Here is a 17,082-nt window from a genome sequence, read left to right as displayed (position 1 = left end):
CTGCCGACCTGAGAGCTGGGCTCTAAGAAGCTGGGAGAGGCTGGGGAGCACCCAGGGTCCCCTCTCCCTCTGGTTGGAAGTCTTTAAAGATAGAGCTACAAAAAAAATTTGGACAAAAGCATCAGGAGTCTCCACTGGAAAGAAAACTTTACCACTAGCAGGGTGGGAGAGCACTGGGATGGATTAATTAAGGAGATGGCAACATTACCTTCTCTGGAAGGCTTTAGAGAGTGGCAGCAGGACTGTCCTTCCTCAGCATTTACTACCTGCCAAAGTTTCACATAAGTGATCCCACCTAATACATAAACAAGCTTGTCTTAAAAAAGACCCACAAAGTATAGGAGAAGAATAAAAAGCAAGTCTCCCTGTAGTCCTCAAGCCTATTCTTCTTAGACATACGTGGAGTTAGTTGGGTATGCATCCTTTTCTGTTTAACCTTTTCGAAGTTTGGGAGATTAGAAGAATGTCCACTTTCTAGAGGAGACCAAGGTCACCCTCTTCAGGAGGTCCCTCCTAATCGCCACCCCTTCCGTCTAGGCAATACTGGCACTTCCTCCTTCCTGTTCCGCCTGTGTACCTGTACAGCCTGACAGCTCCAGAGAGGTCAGAAAGTAGAGGGAGCAGTAGTCTTCCTTTAACCCCCTCCTCTCCCATCCCAGCTGTTCTCCAGAGCTGAGGGACGCAGTGCTCTCTGGGTAGGGCTCCCATGCCCGCCAGCCCCTCTGGCTCTTAGAGGCAGGGGATAACCGCCTTGGACAGGGTTTGGCCAGGGGGACTGTTCTGAACTCAGCAGAGCCATGCCCTTCTGGCAGTTGGGCTATGTCCCCAAACAATCCACTTGTCCCCCAGGATGGCCCCACTGAGGATGCAGATGGGAGAGGCCAGCCCTCTTTTCCCCCAGGCCTAGTCCCAGCCGACCTCTACCCCTTCCTCAGTGGGCCCTGACTTTCCCATCCACACTCCAGGAACCAGAGAAAGAAATTCTGATCCAACTGAGGTTTTAAGATCCTCCTCTTTACCAACAGCTCCCTTACCCTGGACAGACTTGACCCCTCCTCTCCCTCACCTGCCACCCAGTTAGTCACCAAGACTCCACGCCTACCTCTGCACTCCTGTCTGATATTTCTCTCTGTGCCCACTGCTCCCACTCAAGGCAGGCCTCCGTCCTCCCACTAGGACGATGACAACAGCCCCTCACTACTCTCTCTGCGCTGCCCTGGCTCCACTCCAAAGCATTCTCCAGAGGCAGCCAGGGAGAGTTTCTAAAACCTGTTTCTATTACTCCCTCATTAAACTGCTCCATTGCCCTTAGGTTAAAGTTCACATTCCCCAGCCTGGCTCACAAGGGCCTGCCCCTGCTTATCTCTCCTGCTGCTTCTCTCACGGCTCACTCCACACACACGTCCTCAGCCTTATTCCCCAAATGTGTCATTCTATCTCCAGCCTCTAAGCCTTGGCATTTTTCCAACACAGGCTTTTCCTTGCTCCGGCCACCCCTTCGCTCGGCGTCTACTGACCCACCCCCAAGACTGTACCTGAAGCCCCTCTTGTGGGCTTCCCTAGCCTCCTCTCCTGGCCCCTGTCAGTGTCTTGTCTGGCCACCCCCCCCACTAGAGTGCAAGGTACTTGGAGCTGGGATTATGTGTCACATACTCTGGAACCCAGATTTAGGACACAGCACGTGCTCAGCAAATGTTTGTTGAGTGGATAGGTGGGTGGCAGAAGAGATGACAGAAGTACAAGCTGCTTCTCTCAAGCAGGCTGAGGGATTTCTGTTAAGCCCTAGGTCTATCCTACTACCGTGGCCTGCCCCTACTCCCAGTGGAACCCTGTCTAGCAGCTACAGGAACCCGTGAAGAAGGTGTGAGCCAAACATTCTGGACACACACCAAGTGAGAGGGAAACCCAAGGGGGCTGTCTGTCCCTGGAGCCTTCTGAGCAGGCCACAGAGTGGACCCACGGGGCCTGGCCCCCATCTGTGTGCAGGAGGAGAACAGATGGCCAGCCAGCTCAGAGCTCCATGGGGACAGGCAACGTGTGGACACAGTTGGAGGATGATGGCCTGACGGGCAGGGTGGCCGCCAAGAGCTGTCCCTATGGGGCTGGACTCATCGGGGTACTCCGCCCAGGCGCATGGAAGGGGCGGGAAGACTCTTCTTGGTGTGGAACTGGGATTAGAACTGCTGCCAAGAGAAGGAGCAGGAGTAGGAGTGCAAGGAAGAGGAGGAGGAGATAGTGGATGAGGGCCACAAAAGAGGCTGCAGCACTTCTGCATCAGCGCCCAAGGTCTCCCCCAGGAAGCTAGAAATGCTGGGCTTGCCCTCCTCCTCTCAGTGCATGGCCCGAGTCCCCACCATCTACCATGTGGGAAAAGATACAGGGTTCCTCCTAGTCCTGTTGCTCATCGTCATATTAAATGGCTCTATGTGAATCACAGGGGTGGGATTTCCCACTGTGTACCCTGCTAGATCCCAAAGTCCTCTGGGCACCAGCGGGGCTTGTCCCATGGTGGCTGAAGTGAGCCAGCACATCAGGGATATCAGCTGTAACTTGGAATCCACCAGGGGCTCCCAAACTGAACCATCCACTTCCCCAGGGAAGGGTAGCAGCAGCTAGTAGGAAAGGGAGAGTGTCTGGGAAACGTGAGATACCAGAATGATCCCTGTGCTATAGATAGAAAACTAAACAGCATCTGGGATGCCAAGCCCTGGGCCCCACAGAGGCCCATGCTATGGTTCAGCAGGGAGCTGGCAACAATCCCCTGGGGGATTCTTTAAGAGACAGAAAATTCCATCTGTTAAAAGCAGTGCTCACCTGAGAGAAAATAAACACGGCAACAAGTTGCTGTCTTTGGTTCTGAGAAAAACATCTCCCCCTCATAGTTGCCTGAGTTCAGTGTAACCTGTTGACTGATATACAGCAGGTACTCAATGTGTGCTTCTGGAATGAATGAGTCCAGGTCCTTCCCTGGCTTTCACAACAGGCTCCCTCCCACTCCTAGCCTCTCCCTGACTAGCAAAAGTGCCTGAAGGCAAGTAGCCTCAGTGTAAAGGAAGGCCTGGAACCCAACTCCAGGGCCTCCTGTCAGCTCCTGACCCTGCCACTTCCAGCCCCACCCAGGCAGCCATCCCGAGCATCAGTAGAAAGTTGGCACCAGGATTCTGCCTGCTTCCTTAGCATTTCCTCCCATCTCTGACTTTGACACTTCCGACCAGTCAGTGCCAAAAGATCCTGGCCAGGCTGTATGTGCACTGGTAAGGCTTTAGGAGCCAGATCTGGGCAGTACTAGAACCCATGACGGGGAGGGAAGGACGGCCAGAGGTCACCTTGTCCTTCATGTGCTGTCTCCAGGCAAGACATTCCAAAAGGAAATGTAGCTGCCTATCAAAAGACCCCTAGGGTTAGAGACCTCAGATCCCCCCTAGAGATATGCTCATATATCTAGTTTAAATCTCTTCTGATCCTATGTCATCCTCTTCCACTGCTTTTTGTCCCAGGAGTCTCAGGGACAGTTAGGACACACTATCTTTGTAGGTTTCATCCCTGTCACTTTTCTAGGGCCATGCTTTTGCTTCTTCCAGGAGGAATAAAAAGACTCTTGGAACCCAAGTAATCTTTATAAAGTGTAAATCAGACTCATTCATTCCCCTATGTCAAATCCTACAATGGCTTTCCAAATCACTGGGATAAAATCTAAACTCCTCCCACAATTTACAAGGCCCTCCATGATCTGCTCCTTGCTCATCTCTGCAGCCTCACTTGATAAGCAACTCCTTGCTCACGCAGGGCAAGAGGCGACTCTGGCCTGACATCGTCTCCCTAGGAGCTATAGCCAGAGCAGTTGTCCATCCCTGGTGTTCCATGACAGCCTGATCTAAAATACTTTGGATTTCTTTTTTACCCATAATATCTAAATAACATGGAACTCCTATATTCTAGTGTCCAGACTATCTCTCATATCTGGAAGTAGCACATTGTTAGCCCACATGCCCCAATTTGGGGCTCAGGAAATATGGTTCCCAAATCCCTAACCTACCCTCGTATCATGAAGTCCAACACTTTTACAGCAATTCCCAACCACCCATCACCCTGGAGAAAAGCCCCACACTGAATTCAATCAAGTCAATCCAAGAGACATGGACCACCGGAGAGGAGGCACCAAGCCACGAGGCCTGGCTAAACGGCACCTCTGTCTGAGAGCTCTACCCCAAAGAGCCTCTGGGGACCTGTCCTCAGCTCCGAGAATGGTAGAGAGGCAAAGGTGTGACTCCCTTCCCTGGGCATGCGGGCACCCTCCCCTGAAGTCACTCTTCCCTCCAGGCCAGTAAGTTGCCTGGAGCCGGGGCAGTGGCCTGGCTCCCCGCTCACACACATGTGAGGCTCTGACTGCAGCTCTTGGGTACCCCAGTCACCCACCTAAGTAGAACAGCAGGAGATGCCAGCATTCCCAACCCCTGTTCCCCCCGGCAGCCCGGGTAAACACTCACATCGGCTGGCTCCCTGCGGGGTCCCTCGCCGCTCCGCAGCCAGCTCCGGCTCAGCTCGCTGAGCTCTGGGATGGGTTGCACCTTGAGCCGCACGCTGTCCCCAGACTGGCGGATCATCTCCACGATCTCATCCCGGGACTTGCTCTCCACATTGTGCCCATTAATTTCCACCAGCCGGTCGCCTGGCACCAACCCCAGGGCCAGGTCCTTGGTGCCTGCCCCGGGCTCAGCAAAGTGAACCACTCGCCGATAGGCCTGGCCCTCGGGGCCCCGATCCAGCATGGTCGTGCGCCGCAGGGAGAAGCCGAAGTCTCCAGTGGGCCGGCGCTGCAGCTCCAGCTCCCGGAGGGCAGGGGGAGGCGGTGGCACCACAGGGGGCAGGCGCAGGTCTGCCGGGAACCTTTTGGTCACCAGCTCGGGGACTCGGGACCGGGGCCCTGCTCGAGGGACACCAGGGCCAGAATGCTGCATCAGCTGGCCCTCTAGAGTCCTCACCTCCACCTGCGGGGACGGGGCAGCCGAGTGCTCTGAGGGGGTGGAGGTTTCTGAGGCGCTTTCATCCCGGCTACGCTGGGAGAAGGAGAAGCGCTTGACAATCATCTGTGAGTTCTGCTTGGCCAGGGAGCCAAACTTGGCTGCCCTCTGCAGCACAGAGCCACGGAAGCTGCCTTCCTCACCCTTGAGGTCGTCGCTGGAGCTGGCTGTGCTTAGGTGGCCCGAGTCCAGGATGACGCTGCCCCGGTTGCTGTCGGAGTCAATGTCAGTCAGATGCAGGTCAGAGCCGCTGGCCACCTTGATGGGGATGGGGTTGGAGATTTCCAGGCGTGTCCTGGAGTCACGCTTGTAGGAACGGTTCAGGTTGAAGAAGCCGCGACGCAGGCTCATCTCCTCCAGGCTCCGCAGCTCTGCCGCGGACATCCGCTCCTTCTTCTCCTTCTTCTCCTTCTTCTCCTTCCGCCCACCATCTTTGTCCTTATCTTTCTTCATTAGGTTAAACATGGTGGGGGTGCTGTTTTTAGGGGTGGCACCCCCAGAAGATTATAGGTGCTTAGCACAGGACTTTTCTACCCCACCTTGCTGCTGCAAACCAGAAACACACAGAGAAGGAGAAGAGTTATTCAAGCAGAGCCTCTTCCTCTTGTTTCCAGCTGAGACCCGACCAAAAACTAAGCACAGCTATCCCTCAGTGCATGCAAGCTATGTGCCAGGCGCTCTACTTCTTTACACAACAGCCTCAGTTAATCGAATCCTTTTAGCATTTCTCTAGGTATGTACTATTATTACCCCCATTGTACAAACAAGAAAACTTGAGGCTTAGATAAACCAACTCCAAAGCCTCTCCTTTCCTTTAAACACTTATGGACCAAGGTTTAGGTGTGCCTGGTGGTGGCATCTGGGAGACCTGACCTCCTGGCAAGAGGATATGCTACACCAACCTGGGACCTGACTTGAGATTCAAACACAAAGGGAAAAGGTGAGGGACTCTGTGTATCATCACCTCCCACAGCCACTGTCCGTTAAGGCAATGGACATAGACGCTACTGGGCTCATTTCTAAGCCTATCGTCCCTAGAACAGCACCCTTAGCCACCACCTCACAGAAAATGTCAAAGAAATCCACACTTATTTAATGGCCAGGTACTCTATTAACTTGTTTGAACCTCACAACATCCCTGTAAGCATCATCTCCAACTTTAAAATTAGAAAATGAGAAAAAATGTAGGTGTTGTCACACAGCTAATAAGTATCAATGATGGGATTCAGTCACAAATATTGTGATTCTTTCTAGGGCATGGAAGCCCAAAGTAAAGGCAGGGGTGGGGCCAAGAGGGAAGAAGGAAAGGGAAATTCCAAACTGAACAGAGGACAGACAGCTGTGGGTGGGGGTGGGGGGATAGGATCTGTTGCAAAAACAGGATCCTGAAAAACATACATCCTTTTCCCCAGACCAACACCTAAATATAGCTCAGGAAGAAAGTTGTGGCAGCCAGAGCGAGAACCCCAGCTCCAGGGCACGTGAGCCTGTCTACGAGGGCCAGCTTACCTCTACCCCTGTGCACAGCCTGGTGGGGGTGGAGGTAAGAGGGCCTTTCTTGTTCTAACCATCAGGGAACAAGAAGCAGAAGCAGGCCATGTCACCTAATTAGAAATTACATTCAGGTTTTTTATCTCTCCGTGAAGGTCTCCCTGAATTCCAGACACAGGATCTCCAAGCTTATCCTTTCTAGCAAGGACCTTGCCAGGCCCTAGAGGGACCCTTCCCGTCTGTGCACTCCACCTGGGCCACCAAGCAGGGCCCTCTAGACTCCCCATTCCACCAAGAGGGATCCCCAACCCAGGTCTAATGCCCAGGAAGGCATCCAGGCCAGGAACGCCTAAGGGTCCTGGTGCGCTGGCTACATGCTTCCCCCTGCCCACCACTCTGGCCCACATGGTTCCTGGGACACCGGTACTTCTTTCTAGAGTTGCTCTGTCCACAAGGAATAGAATTCAAGTCACATATGTCATTTTAAATTTTCTAGTAGCCACACTACAAAAAGGTAAAAAGGAAGGTGGAATTAACTTCAATAACATATTTTATAAAAAGCAATATATTCAAAATAATGTCTTTTTCAACATGAAATTGGTATTAAAAATATTGAGATGCCTTACATTCTCTTTTCCATATTAAGTCTTTGAAATCCAGGACGTATTTTATGCTCAGAACACGTCTCAATTCAGACTAACCACATTTCAAGTACTCAATAGCCACATACTGGACAGTGCACATACATCCAAAGAGGTGGGAGGCCTACGGAGTCGCTAGCTGAGCCCCTTTCCCTCTCTGACCTCAGTTTCTACCAGGTAAAACAAGGTTCCCTCTGAACTTTTTGGTTCTAAACGTTCCACATACAGTACCTGGGAGCTGGGGGACAGGAAATCTAGGCCCCAAGAGGTGGAAGGCCGGGGTCAGCCTCAGCCAGCTGAGTCTGGACTGATTTGGGCTGGGAGTACCTGCCAGCCCTCATTCTCTTCTCAGACCTCTCCTTTGGGCCAAGTAGCTTCTCACTGTGGGTGGGATATGGCACAGGCCTACCATATCCCAGGACAGGGGACTTAGTCATTCCCCTATTATAGGGCAAGCAGCTGTACCACATTTATCCCAGACTATAAACCTTCCAGGTCCCCTTCCCTTGGCAGGTTATCCCCAAGATCCTCAGCTGGTCACTGCCTGCCCACCTTGACCTTCACCCACACTCTCTGTGCCATCTCACAGTCCTGATTTAGACGATGGTCCCAGGTGTACCCATGGGAGAAAGGAAGAAATTGGGGGCTTAGAGGGGACAAACAAGAGTATCTCAGCCTCAGCCCAACCACAGAGAACCCACCTGCTGCCCCACCAAGACGTCCTTTTTGGTCTCCAGTCCTCACTCTGCAATCCTTACCCAAGCCTGGCTCTGTGCTGGAGGCTGGTTTACTGAGCAGTATCAACGGAAAACAGCCCCCAGAATTCTAGAATCTTTGGGCTGGGAAGGACCCTAAGAAGTAATTTCATTTAAATCGCTGTCTCAGCAGCAGGCTGGCCCTCGTTGTCACTGTAGCAGGCATGAACAACAGAAATTCACAGGGGACAGTGCTGGCCAGGAATTTTAGGAACTCTGGCATCTAAGCCCGGATCTGCCAACAAATCACTGGGGGACCTTGGGCCTGTCACTTTGTTCAAGGTTGGACTAAATGATCCAGGCCTCTTCCAGCTCTAAAATTCCAAATTTCTAAGTCACTTGTGGACACAGGTTAGTTATTAACCCTCTGCCAAATGCTCCCCACACCCCACTCGTATCTCAACTCAGAGATTGAGTCTGTGTCAGCCTTCCCCACACCACCCCTGTCCTGATGCTGTTATCTGCACAGCTTCAAATATACCTCCTTCCTCACTACCATCACCACCGTCGCCAGGTCTGGCTGTGGCCTCAGCTCCCTGCTGCGCCACATGTCTGGAGGCACTTCCCTGCCTGCCTCTCCAGGGCCAGCTTTTGCAATGCAGCTGCAGCTGCTTCTGTCCTATGCTCCTTAGCTCCCAATTTGCCAGAGACCGGGGCTCTGTCACCTCCTTGTAGACACTGGACTTTCCAGCATCTCCTGTCCTGAGGTCCAAAGTCTCTAGCGGTTCCAATACCATGGCCCCCACCCCCGTTCCAGGCTGCAGTTTCTACCTTCCCTTCCTCTCTTACCCTCGCCCTTCTTTCCAGGGAAGGCAACCTGGCAGTTTCTCTGACCTCCTTCTCTGTATGATTGCTTTTATATGAAGTTCTAGTATAGGCAAAGCTAATCTATGGTAGAATAAAAATCCGAACAGTGGTTGCCTCTAGAGGGTGGGAGTGGGGATTGCCTGAGAAAGAGCATGAGGGAACTTTCTGAGGTGGTGCTGTATTCTGTATCTTAATACGGGTTTGGGATGCATGGGTATAAGCATTTGTTAACAGTCATCCAATAAGGTCCTGAAGAGTTGTACATTTCATTGCATATAATATTAACTCAAAAGAAAAAAGGAACTGTAAACAAATATTGAATTCTAGCTAATGATATGCATGCTGAAGAATTTGGGGGAAAGTATACTGATGTCTGCAATTTACTTTGTGATGTTCAAAAATTTAAGAGGGACTGATAGATGTAACAAGAGATAAATCTGTGATACCAAGGATAGTAAATGTTAATTGTAGAATCTAGGAATGAGGAGTGTTCACTGTAAAATTCATAAAATTTTCTGAATGTTTGAAATTTTGTGATAGAATGTTGGAGAGGATTTATATCGAGCACCTACTAAATGCGAGGGATATAGAGATAACCTAGTGTAAGAGCTCAGGCTTCGAATGACAGGTAACAAACCCAAGAACAAATCCAGTTAAGAGCTGTTCAATCTTAGGCAAGTTGCTTACCACCTCTGTGCCTGTTTTCCCATTTGTAAAATGAAGATAATAATAGTACTCACCTCTTAAGGTATGGGAATGAAATAGGTATATAAGCCCTCCTATCAGGCGTGCCCCATAGTAGGCCCTCAAGAATGGTACATAATAGCAGCAAGACAGATACATTCTGTGCCATCTAAATGGGATAGGGGAAAGGATAATAAAGGATGCAAACGATTCTTAGCACAAGTATGACTAAAATAAGGTAAGAAATAAAATCTTAATGCAGGAAAGGGTCTTTGCATCTAGAAACTAAAAACTGAGAGAAGTGAAGGCCACACAGCGAGCACAGGCCAAGCTGGATCACACTGGCCTGGGTCCAGAGCCCCATACAGCCACGGCCAAGGAGATGGACAGGCCATTCATAGATGCAGAAATGGAAATGGCCAACAAACACAAACAAGTATTCAGCCTCAGTAATATTCACAGAAATGTGAAAAAAAAACAGAGGCATACTGTTTTTTACTTAGCAGCTTAGTGGCAACTGTTGAGATTGGTAACATCCAAAATTATCAAGAGTCTCATACATGTTGGTGGGATATAAATTGGTGTAATCTTTTAGGAGGGCAAGTTGGTGGCATCCATGAAAATATTTAAATGTACATATTTTTTGACTGGACATTTCTACTTAACAGGACACCTATAGATGTACTCATATAATGAACAAGGCTAATCTTTACAGCATTGTTTGTAACAGCAAAAGTCTATAAATATCAGTGTCCATCACTAGGGGAATAGGTAAATTATGCCACAACTGAGCAGTTGTTAAAAAGAATGGGGTAGATTTGTGTATACTGACCTGGAAAGATTCTATACTATATAATTAAGTGAAAAAAGCAACTGGCAGGATAGTATGTAATTTTTGCTAAAATTTTAAAGCAATTAACTATATATGTGTGTGTATATATATACGTGCATATTATGTACAATATTCACATGTGCATAGAAAATGTCTGCTCTGAGAAGGGGATTGGGATTTTAGAGGGGTCAAAGCAGATGTGTTTTATGCCCACTGTTTTAATTGTTCACAATGAGAATATTCATCCAGCAGAGGTGTGCATGTGTGTGTTTATTTAAGCCTAAGGGTTGTGGATAATGGGATTATGTGCAACTTATATCAACTTTTGCCTGCACTTTATTTCCTACAAGAAAATATTAAAATATTTATATTAAATTATATTTTATATGTTATATATAACAAAATATTAGTATATCATTACATACATACACATATGTGTACATAAAACAGACTTTTAAAAAATAGCCTGTAAAAACAAATTACATATCAGTTGCTACCTCTGGGGTGTAGAAGGGAAGAGGAATTACACTCTAATTTTCTACTTTATACACTTCCTACAGATGAAACTTTTTTCCAGTACATGTTACATTTGTGATCAAAAGAAAGGCTTGACAAAGAAATAAGCAATCTATTTAGGCTTGCCATCTCATGCCTTGAAAAAGTTTCAGTGACTTGGGGGAGTTGGTTAAAATAGATTTCACTGGTGTCTTGTGGCTTTAAGTGGGGGCGCATTTAAATGGGTCACGCTCCTGAAGCTGGCAACTTAAAAACCCCAGGAAATGGAAACTATAATGTTAGAATTCCAGGACAAGAGCATCCAGACTAGACTGCTGTGGGTGCACTTAGCCCTCACCCCACCCCCCAGACCACATTCATAAATAAATACAAAGGAAATACTTTCCCAAGGGAGCCGGCCCCTCTCCCTTGGCCCCGGACCTACCCGGGCGCCGCTCACCACCCCCCTGGGCCTTCCTCTCCGCTCAGGCCGCACAGAGGGGCTGGCAGAGGCGCGAGCGGGGCTCACACGTCACCTGCCCGCGGGCGCGCCCCGGGGAGCGCGCGGGGCGAGGGGCCTGCGGCCGCCGCCGAGCCTCCTCCCGCCCGGTTCTGCTGAGCTCCGCAGCGCCCCGTGACTCACCGCCAGGTCACACGGAGCTTATCCGGCTCCAGGTGTGCCCTCTCCGACTGCACCCTTCCTGTCGGCCGCGGCGCCGGGAACCGGGAGGCCCTCGCCATTTCCAGGCAGCCGGGCCCGGCGCGGCCGTAGCCCCGCGGCGCCTCCCGCTGCGACACCGTCTCCGCTGGAACGCGGTAGTCCCGCTGGCCCCGGGAGAACGCGAGCGGGAAAGGTGCCAGCCTCCCAGGCCAGGCCGCTGCTCCCCCGGTGCACCGTGTCGGCCCCAAGCGGCTCCTGCGGCCGCCGGCTGGGCGCTAAACTCAGCCAACACTCGCTGCCCTCCACCACCTTCTGTGTGACCTTGAGCAAGTCTCGTCCCTCTCTAGGCCTCAGCTATTGCAACTGTAAAATCTCCCGGGACCTTTGGGGAGCGCAGACTTGGCCTCAAGCCTTCGCCTTTGCTGTTCAACCACAAACTGCAGGTTCTAATCCCACTCTGCCTCCGACTCGGCTGTGTGACCTTGAGCCCATCACCCAACATCTCTGAATACCAGAGAAAAAGAAAAATAATTCCTTTCAAGTGATGATAAAGTACCTGGCAGAGAGAAAGGGCCCTGTAAAATCTGCAGTCCAACAACTAAAACCGCTACCTGACTCCAAACTGTTTGAAATGTCAAGGGAATGTGGATAATTTACTAGCGACATAATTCCTACCTCAAGACAAAGGGCAGGGAAGTGAATTAGGGGGAGCAATGGAGACTTCCAGCCTGTTCCCCACTGTTCCAAGCCAGCTCCCTCCAGGGCACCATGCCACCCTTTAATTCAGAAAATGGTGATAGTCAGGTCCTAAAGCACCCAATGGACCTGGCGCGATGCAGAATGTAAGACTTCCAAGTCCCCCATTCCAAGCCCGGGGGAACCTGGCAATCAGCACTCAGTGAGCCAGGCCTGCTCAGCTTTAACCCGTATCAAGCCAGAGCCGCTCAGCTTTACCCACCACAATGGGGAGGTGCCCGCTCCACCTGGGGCCCAGGCTGCCAACAGGACCCAGCTCACACTGACGCTCTGGTGCCCATCCTTGGCATCCACTCCAGGGCAGGGGGTCTGGCTGGGGACAGACCTCTGGCTCAAAGGACCAAGAACAGCTCTGCAGCCCCGGAGATGCACGATACCCCAAGTCCGGATCAGGCTTCCCCAGTTCCAACTCCCTGCTCCACCCCAAGCAGGGCGGATTCTCCCTTTCATACAAGCTCCAGACTTCTGCCCCACCCCGTCTACCTTCAGCCACCTGCCTCTGGGAGACCCCGGAGTTATGAGGCCCAACTTCTGGAGACACGCGTGCTCCTCGGTCAGCAGCTTCCCACAGGGCCACTGAAGGGCGCGCCAGGCAACAGGCCGGCTGCGCAGGCTGCCCAGGAGCGAGGCTGCAGGAGCAGGCAGGAGTCAGGAGGGGCCCAGTCCACGTGAGTGAGGGCTTCTGAGGAGAGCCCGGGGCGGGAGGGAGCCCTCGGGCACACACCCCGGCACCTAGCCAGGAGGAGAGAGTAAACAAACCAGACACTCAGCTGCCAGGCACCAGGTCATCCACTGTTGAAAGTTCAAAACTCCCGAGGGAAGTGACCACCAGCTTGTGGCCCCTCCCAGCCCTGTCCCTTCCTGCAGCCTATGAACTTTCTCATTCTCCTAAGATCCCAACACATCTCTCCCCAAAGCCACTGTCTTCCTGGAATTGAGGCCCCAACCCCAAAGCCCCCAGCCCCAAATGGACAAGTACATCTCCACCCAAGGCTATATATAACCAGTCGTGCCCAGTAACCAGGAGCATATTTCCTGGAAAGCCGTCATCACAAAAGGACAGAGGGGAAGCTGCGGAGGTGGCAGGGCATTTGACGAGGAGCCAGTGAGGTCTGTCAGGAAGCCAGAGACCTCAGGAGAGCAACTTTCAATATCCCCAAATAGAAAGTGGCCCCTGGACTGAAAAGGATGGTGGGGGGAGGGGGGCGGCATAGGCAAGGCCAGGCCCGTTGCCATGACAACGGGACCCCAACCTCCTCAAGGAGAGGACTCCAGGCCTGGCAGGCACGTGAAGAGGCGGCTTGACCCTCTAGATTCAATGTCCTGCTAGGTGATCTTGCTCTCTATCACCCAGCCTTCTCTCCTCCCACTGCACACACACTGCCCGCAGTTTCACTCTCCCAGGGGTGTTCCCAAGGCCTGCTCACCACAACCTTGCCAGGGACTCCAAGGGGCCAAACCAACCGAAGCAAGACAGCCTGAGTCACTGGCAAGGTGAAAGGGAGAAGGGACCCAAATCTCTAATAGGGGGGGCCAGCTGAGGGCAGGAAGGTCTCAGCCAGGAAAGCCCTTCCCAGGAGGCACCCTCCCAGCCCTTCCCCACAAATACGAGCCCCTGTGGCCAAGGGACCAGGCAAAATGAGTACCTGCTTAAACACACACTGGCTGCCCTCTCCCCGGTCCGCCCGCTCCTTCTGACGGCAGCCTTTCCAACTAATCAGCAGGACACAGGCGCCTGGCAAGAGGGCAGCACCCCCACGCCCCACAACAAAGCCCCAATGTGTGGTGTGTCCCAGCAGGCCTGCTCTCAGCCGGGAACATGACCCCCTCCTCACCAGCCTTGGTACCAAGCAGCACTCCCCCCCCCCAACCAACCAACCCCACCACCGCCCCCTTCCCATTGGTGAACCAACTGGCATGACAGGTTAGCAGGGCGGGGCCCCAGGGCCGGCTCTCCCGGAGGCCCCGGGCAGGCCCGACACCTTCCCACACTCATCCCAACCCTCTGGGGGGAAAGGTGAGGTGAGCAGCCAGTCCTAGGGGGCAGCCTGCACTCCCTAATTCCCCCAAGCCTGACGATCACTGAGCCCCCCCCCCCGTATCTTCTGCCCCAAGGGGAGGGGTCGGGGGAAGCGGGGTCTCCATTGTTTTGCCAGCTGTCTAGCAGCTGCTCCTTTGAGAGGAGCCCGCTTGGCAGTGAAAGGGTGAAGGCCGCTGGGAAGGAGAAAGGGCTCTGTGGAGGTGCTCGCCTTCCCCGCCGCTTGCCTCGGTGCCTCTGTCGGTCGGTCTGTCAGGGGGGCCGGGGCCTGGCCCCAATCAGCCCCCTACTCCCCGGCACTGCAGAGCCGGTCCCGCAGCCCAGGGCCACCTGGGCTCCTCCAAGCCCCAAATCCCCGCAATCCGAAGGCCACCCTTTCCTGTTCTCCGCGCCCCCCGAGCTGGCAAAAGGGGCCAGTGCTCCCCCTCCCCGCCCCTTCCCGCCGGCCCCTGCCCCCGGACGCCGAGCTCCGAGGCGCCGCCGGGGACGGGAGCCGGGAGTCCGGGCCGCTGCTTCCAGGGGAGAGGGGAGGAGGAGGAGCCCGCCCGGCCCCGCCGCCCGCCGCCCGCCGCCCGCCGGGTGGGAGCCCGCCCCGCAGCGCCCCCGGGCCCGGCCCGCTACCCAGCGGCCGCCCGCGCCGCCCCGCACTCACCCGCCGCTGGAGCCCGCCGGGCAGGCAGCAGGAGCGGAGACGCGGCATCCAGCAACCCCGGCCCGGTCGGGGCTGGAGCGCAGCGCGGCGCAGCCCAGCGCCGCCCCCCGCGGCCGCGCGAGCCGAGCCGAAAGGGAGCTCCCTGCTGGCGGCTCCGGGGATAAACGCCCGGCCTTCCTGGCAGCGCCTGGGCGCGCCTCCAGGCGCAGGCCCGGCGGGCGCCGCGCGCTGCCCTCGGACCCCTCCGTCCCCAGTGGGCACGGACGCCCCTCTGGCCGTGCCCAAGAGGCCCTGATGGAGGGTCTGTCTGCGCTGGGCCCTGGACGCTGCCGGAGTGTCCAAGAGGGCTCTGCCCTGGAGGGTCTGGCCACCGTGGGCACCGGGACCCTCCGGCCTTGTCAGAAAGGTGCTGGATGCATAGAACAGGCTCTGTCCAAGGCGGCACTGGACTCTTCTGGCCGTGTCCAAGAACATGCTGCCCAGGGTAGTGCAGTCCCAAGGAAGCTGCTGAGTCCTGACCGTGTCTTCCCAGGGGGTCTCAGCAGAGGCGGACACAGTGCTGCTGGACATGCAGGATGATGCAGTCCAGAGCAGGGACGGTCTGCCATGTCCAAAGTGGCCCTGCCAGGATGCACGCCCCAGCGTGGGCACAGGCAGCTCCCAGTGGCTTGGTCTCAGATGGAGCTGCCCACAGGGTGGACCAGGGCACAGCGGCATGCCCACAGTGACACTCACTCCCTGAAGAAGCCCAAGAAGGCCAAGATTAATGCCCTTCAGAAGTTCCCCGGAATGATATCTGCCCCTGGGTTTGTCGTGGCTTGTGATTATCAAGCGTCATTGTCACTGCAATGTCAAGTAATCTGGTCTATACACTAAGAAGGGAGTTTTTTTTTCAGATTTCCTGGGAGAGGCCAAGGGGCATCTATGGACCAGGTTCCCGAGATAGGCACTATGTCTTGACTTTGGAGAGAGAGGAGGGTGCTTATTCTCTAGACAGTGTTCGTGCAGGAATACGGTATCCCCAGACGTGGAAAAAACTACATGGGGTGTTTCAGGAGAAAGGGCGTAGCAGGTAAGTATGGCTGCCTCCACACACAGCTCAGCAGGGAACTTCTCCGTGCAGGGCTGGCCCAACCTGACGGACCGGGGAAGGCTGGAGCCAAGAGGCTCAGGAGCAAATCGCTGAGTAAGGACTTGAGGAGTAGAGCAGTTTCAGAACATGCACATTTTTTATTTTTATTTTTCAAAGAGGTGCCAGGGATTGAACCTGGGACCTCATATATGGGAAGCAGGTACTCAAACCACTGAGCTACATCCTCTCTCCCAGAACATGCACATTTGGATAAAGGGATAACATGAAACCCAAACCTAATTCAACAAACATTTATTCCAGGGGACACAGAGTGAAATCAAATGTGGAACTTGCACAGAGGCAGGGGTGAGCTGGGGCTGTGGATGGTATGCTGCACTGTGGTGGAGGGTTTGTTTGGCTGGAGGGTTGAAGGAAAGTGGCTCCAAGGACATGAAATTTGAGCAGACCATGAAGATGAGGTCCGACAATGACCATCACCCCGCTTCCTGAGCACCTACTACATGCTAGACACTGTCCCTCTTCCTCACAACAAACCTATGAGGGAGATATTATCACTACCAATAGAGGTTGAATGCACGAACTCTGGGGCCAGGCTGCCTGAGTTCAAATCCCAGCTCTGTCAGATCCTAGCTGTGTTAGCATGGGTGATTTACAAAACTGCTCTGTGCCTCAGTTTCTTTATCTGAAAAATGAGGATAATTACAGTGCCTCCTTAAAGAGTGGTTTGAAAATTAAATTAGTTATATAAAAAGAACAATGCTCAGCATGTAGTAAACATTATCTTCTCAAATTCATGGCTGCAGAAACTAAAGCAAAGTCAGGTTTGTGACTTGCACACAGCTTGCAATTGGCAGAGTCAAGCTTCCAACTGAGATCCCCAAGGCTCCAAAGCCCATGCTCTTTCCCCTATATCATGGCAGTGAAATGAATAGGCATATTAACAATCATTTGACTTATTTGTATCTACACCTAGGGCCTTTCTGGGGCAACACACGATGTCCCTAAAAGTTCCCTTTGCTTGAGTCAGGAACCCTTTTCAAAGACTAGGCAAGATTGAAACACAAAGGCAATATCCTCAAGGGTTCTTGTTCATGATCACTTGGTGTAGCAGTTTGATATTATTTATGAATTCCAAGAAGAAATCCTCGGGCATGAT

The 17,082-nt window shown here is 53.1% G+C and overlaps 1 protein-coding gene across 16 annotated transcripts in view; it reads right to left on the bottom strand.

Moving 5' to 3' along the window:
- MYO18A (myosin XVIIIA) overlaps positions 1 to 14,952 on the bottom strand; it is a 95,810-nt gene extending 80,858 nt beyond the window's left edge. For 12 of the 16 annotated variants that reach the window (XM_071210458.1, XM_071210460.1, XM_071210462.1 and 9 more), the window contains exons 1-2: positions 14,834 to 14,952; positions 4,488 to 5,567 (exon numbers count right to left, since the gene is read on the bottom strand). In XM_071210458.1, the coding sequence (XP_071066559.1) occupies positions 4,488 to 5,486 (999 nt within the window). In that variant the 5' untranslated portion in view covers positions 5,487 to 5,567; positions 14,834 to 14,952. Of the gene's footprint in view, positions 1 to 4,487; positions 5,568 to 11,369; positions 11,728 to 14,833 lie in introns of those variants that run through there. The other 4 variants (XM_058283142.1, XM_058283144.1, XM_058283138.2 and 1 more) reach the window with 4 other exon arrangements.
- Between the last annotated feature and the right edge of the window lie 2,130 nt (positions 14,953 to 17,082).

Source organism: Dasypus novemcinctus, chromosome 21 (assembly GCF_030445035.2).
Source record: "Dasypus novemcinctus isolate mDasNov1 chromosome 21, mDasNov1.1.hap2, whole genome shotgun sequence".
Lineage (NCBI taxonomy): Eukaryota > Metazoa > Chordata > Mammalia > Cingulata > Dasypodidae > Dasypus > Dasypus novemcinctus.
Note: the sequence above shows the minus strand (reverse complement) of the source record. Positions and strands in the feature narration are given on the sequence as shown.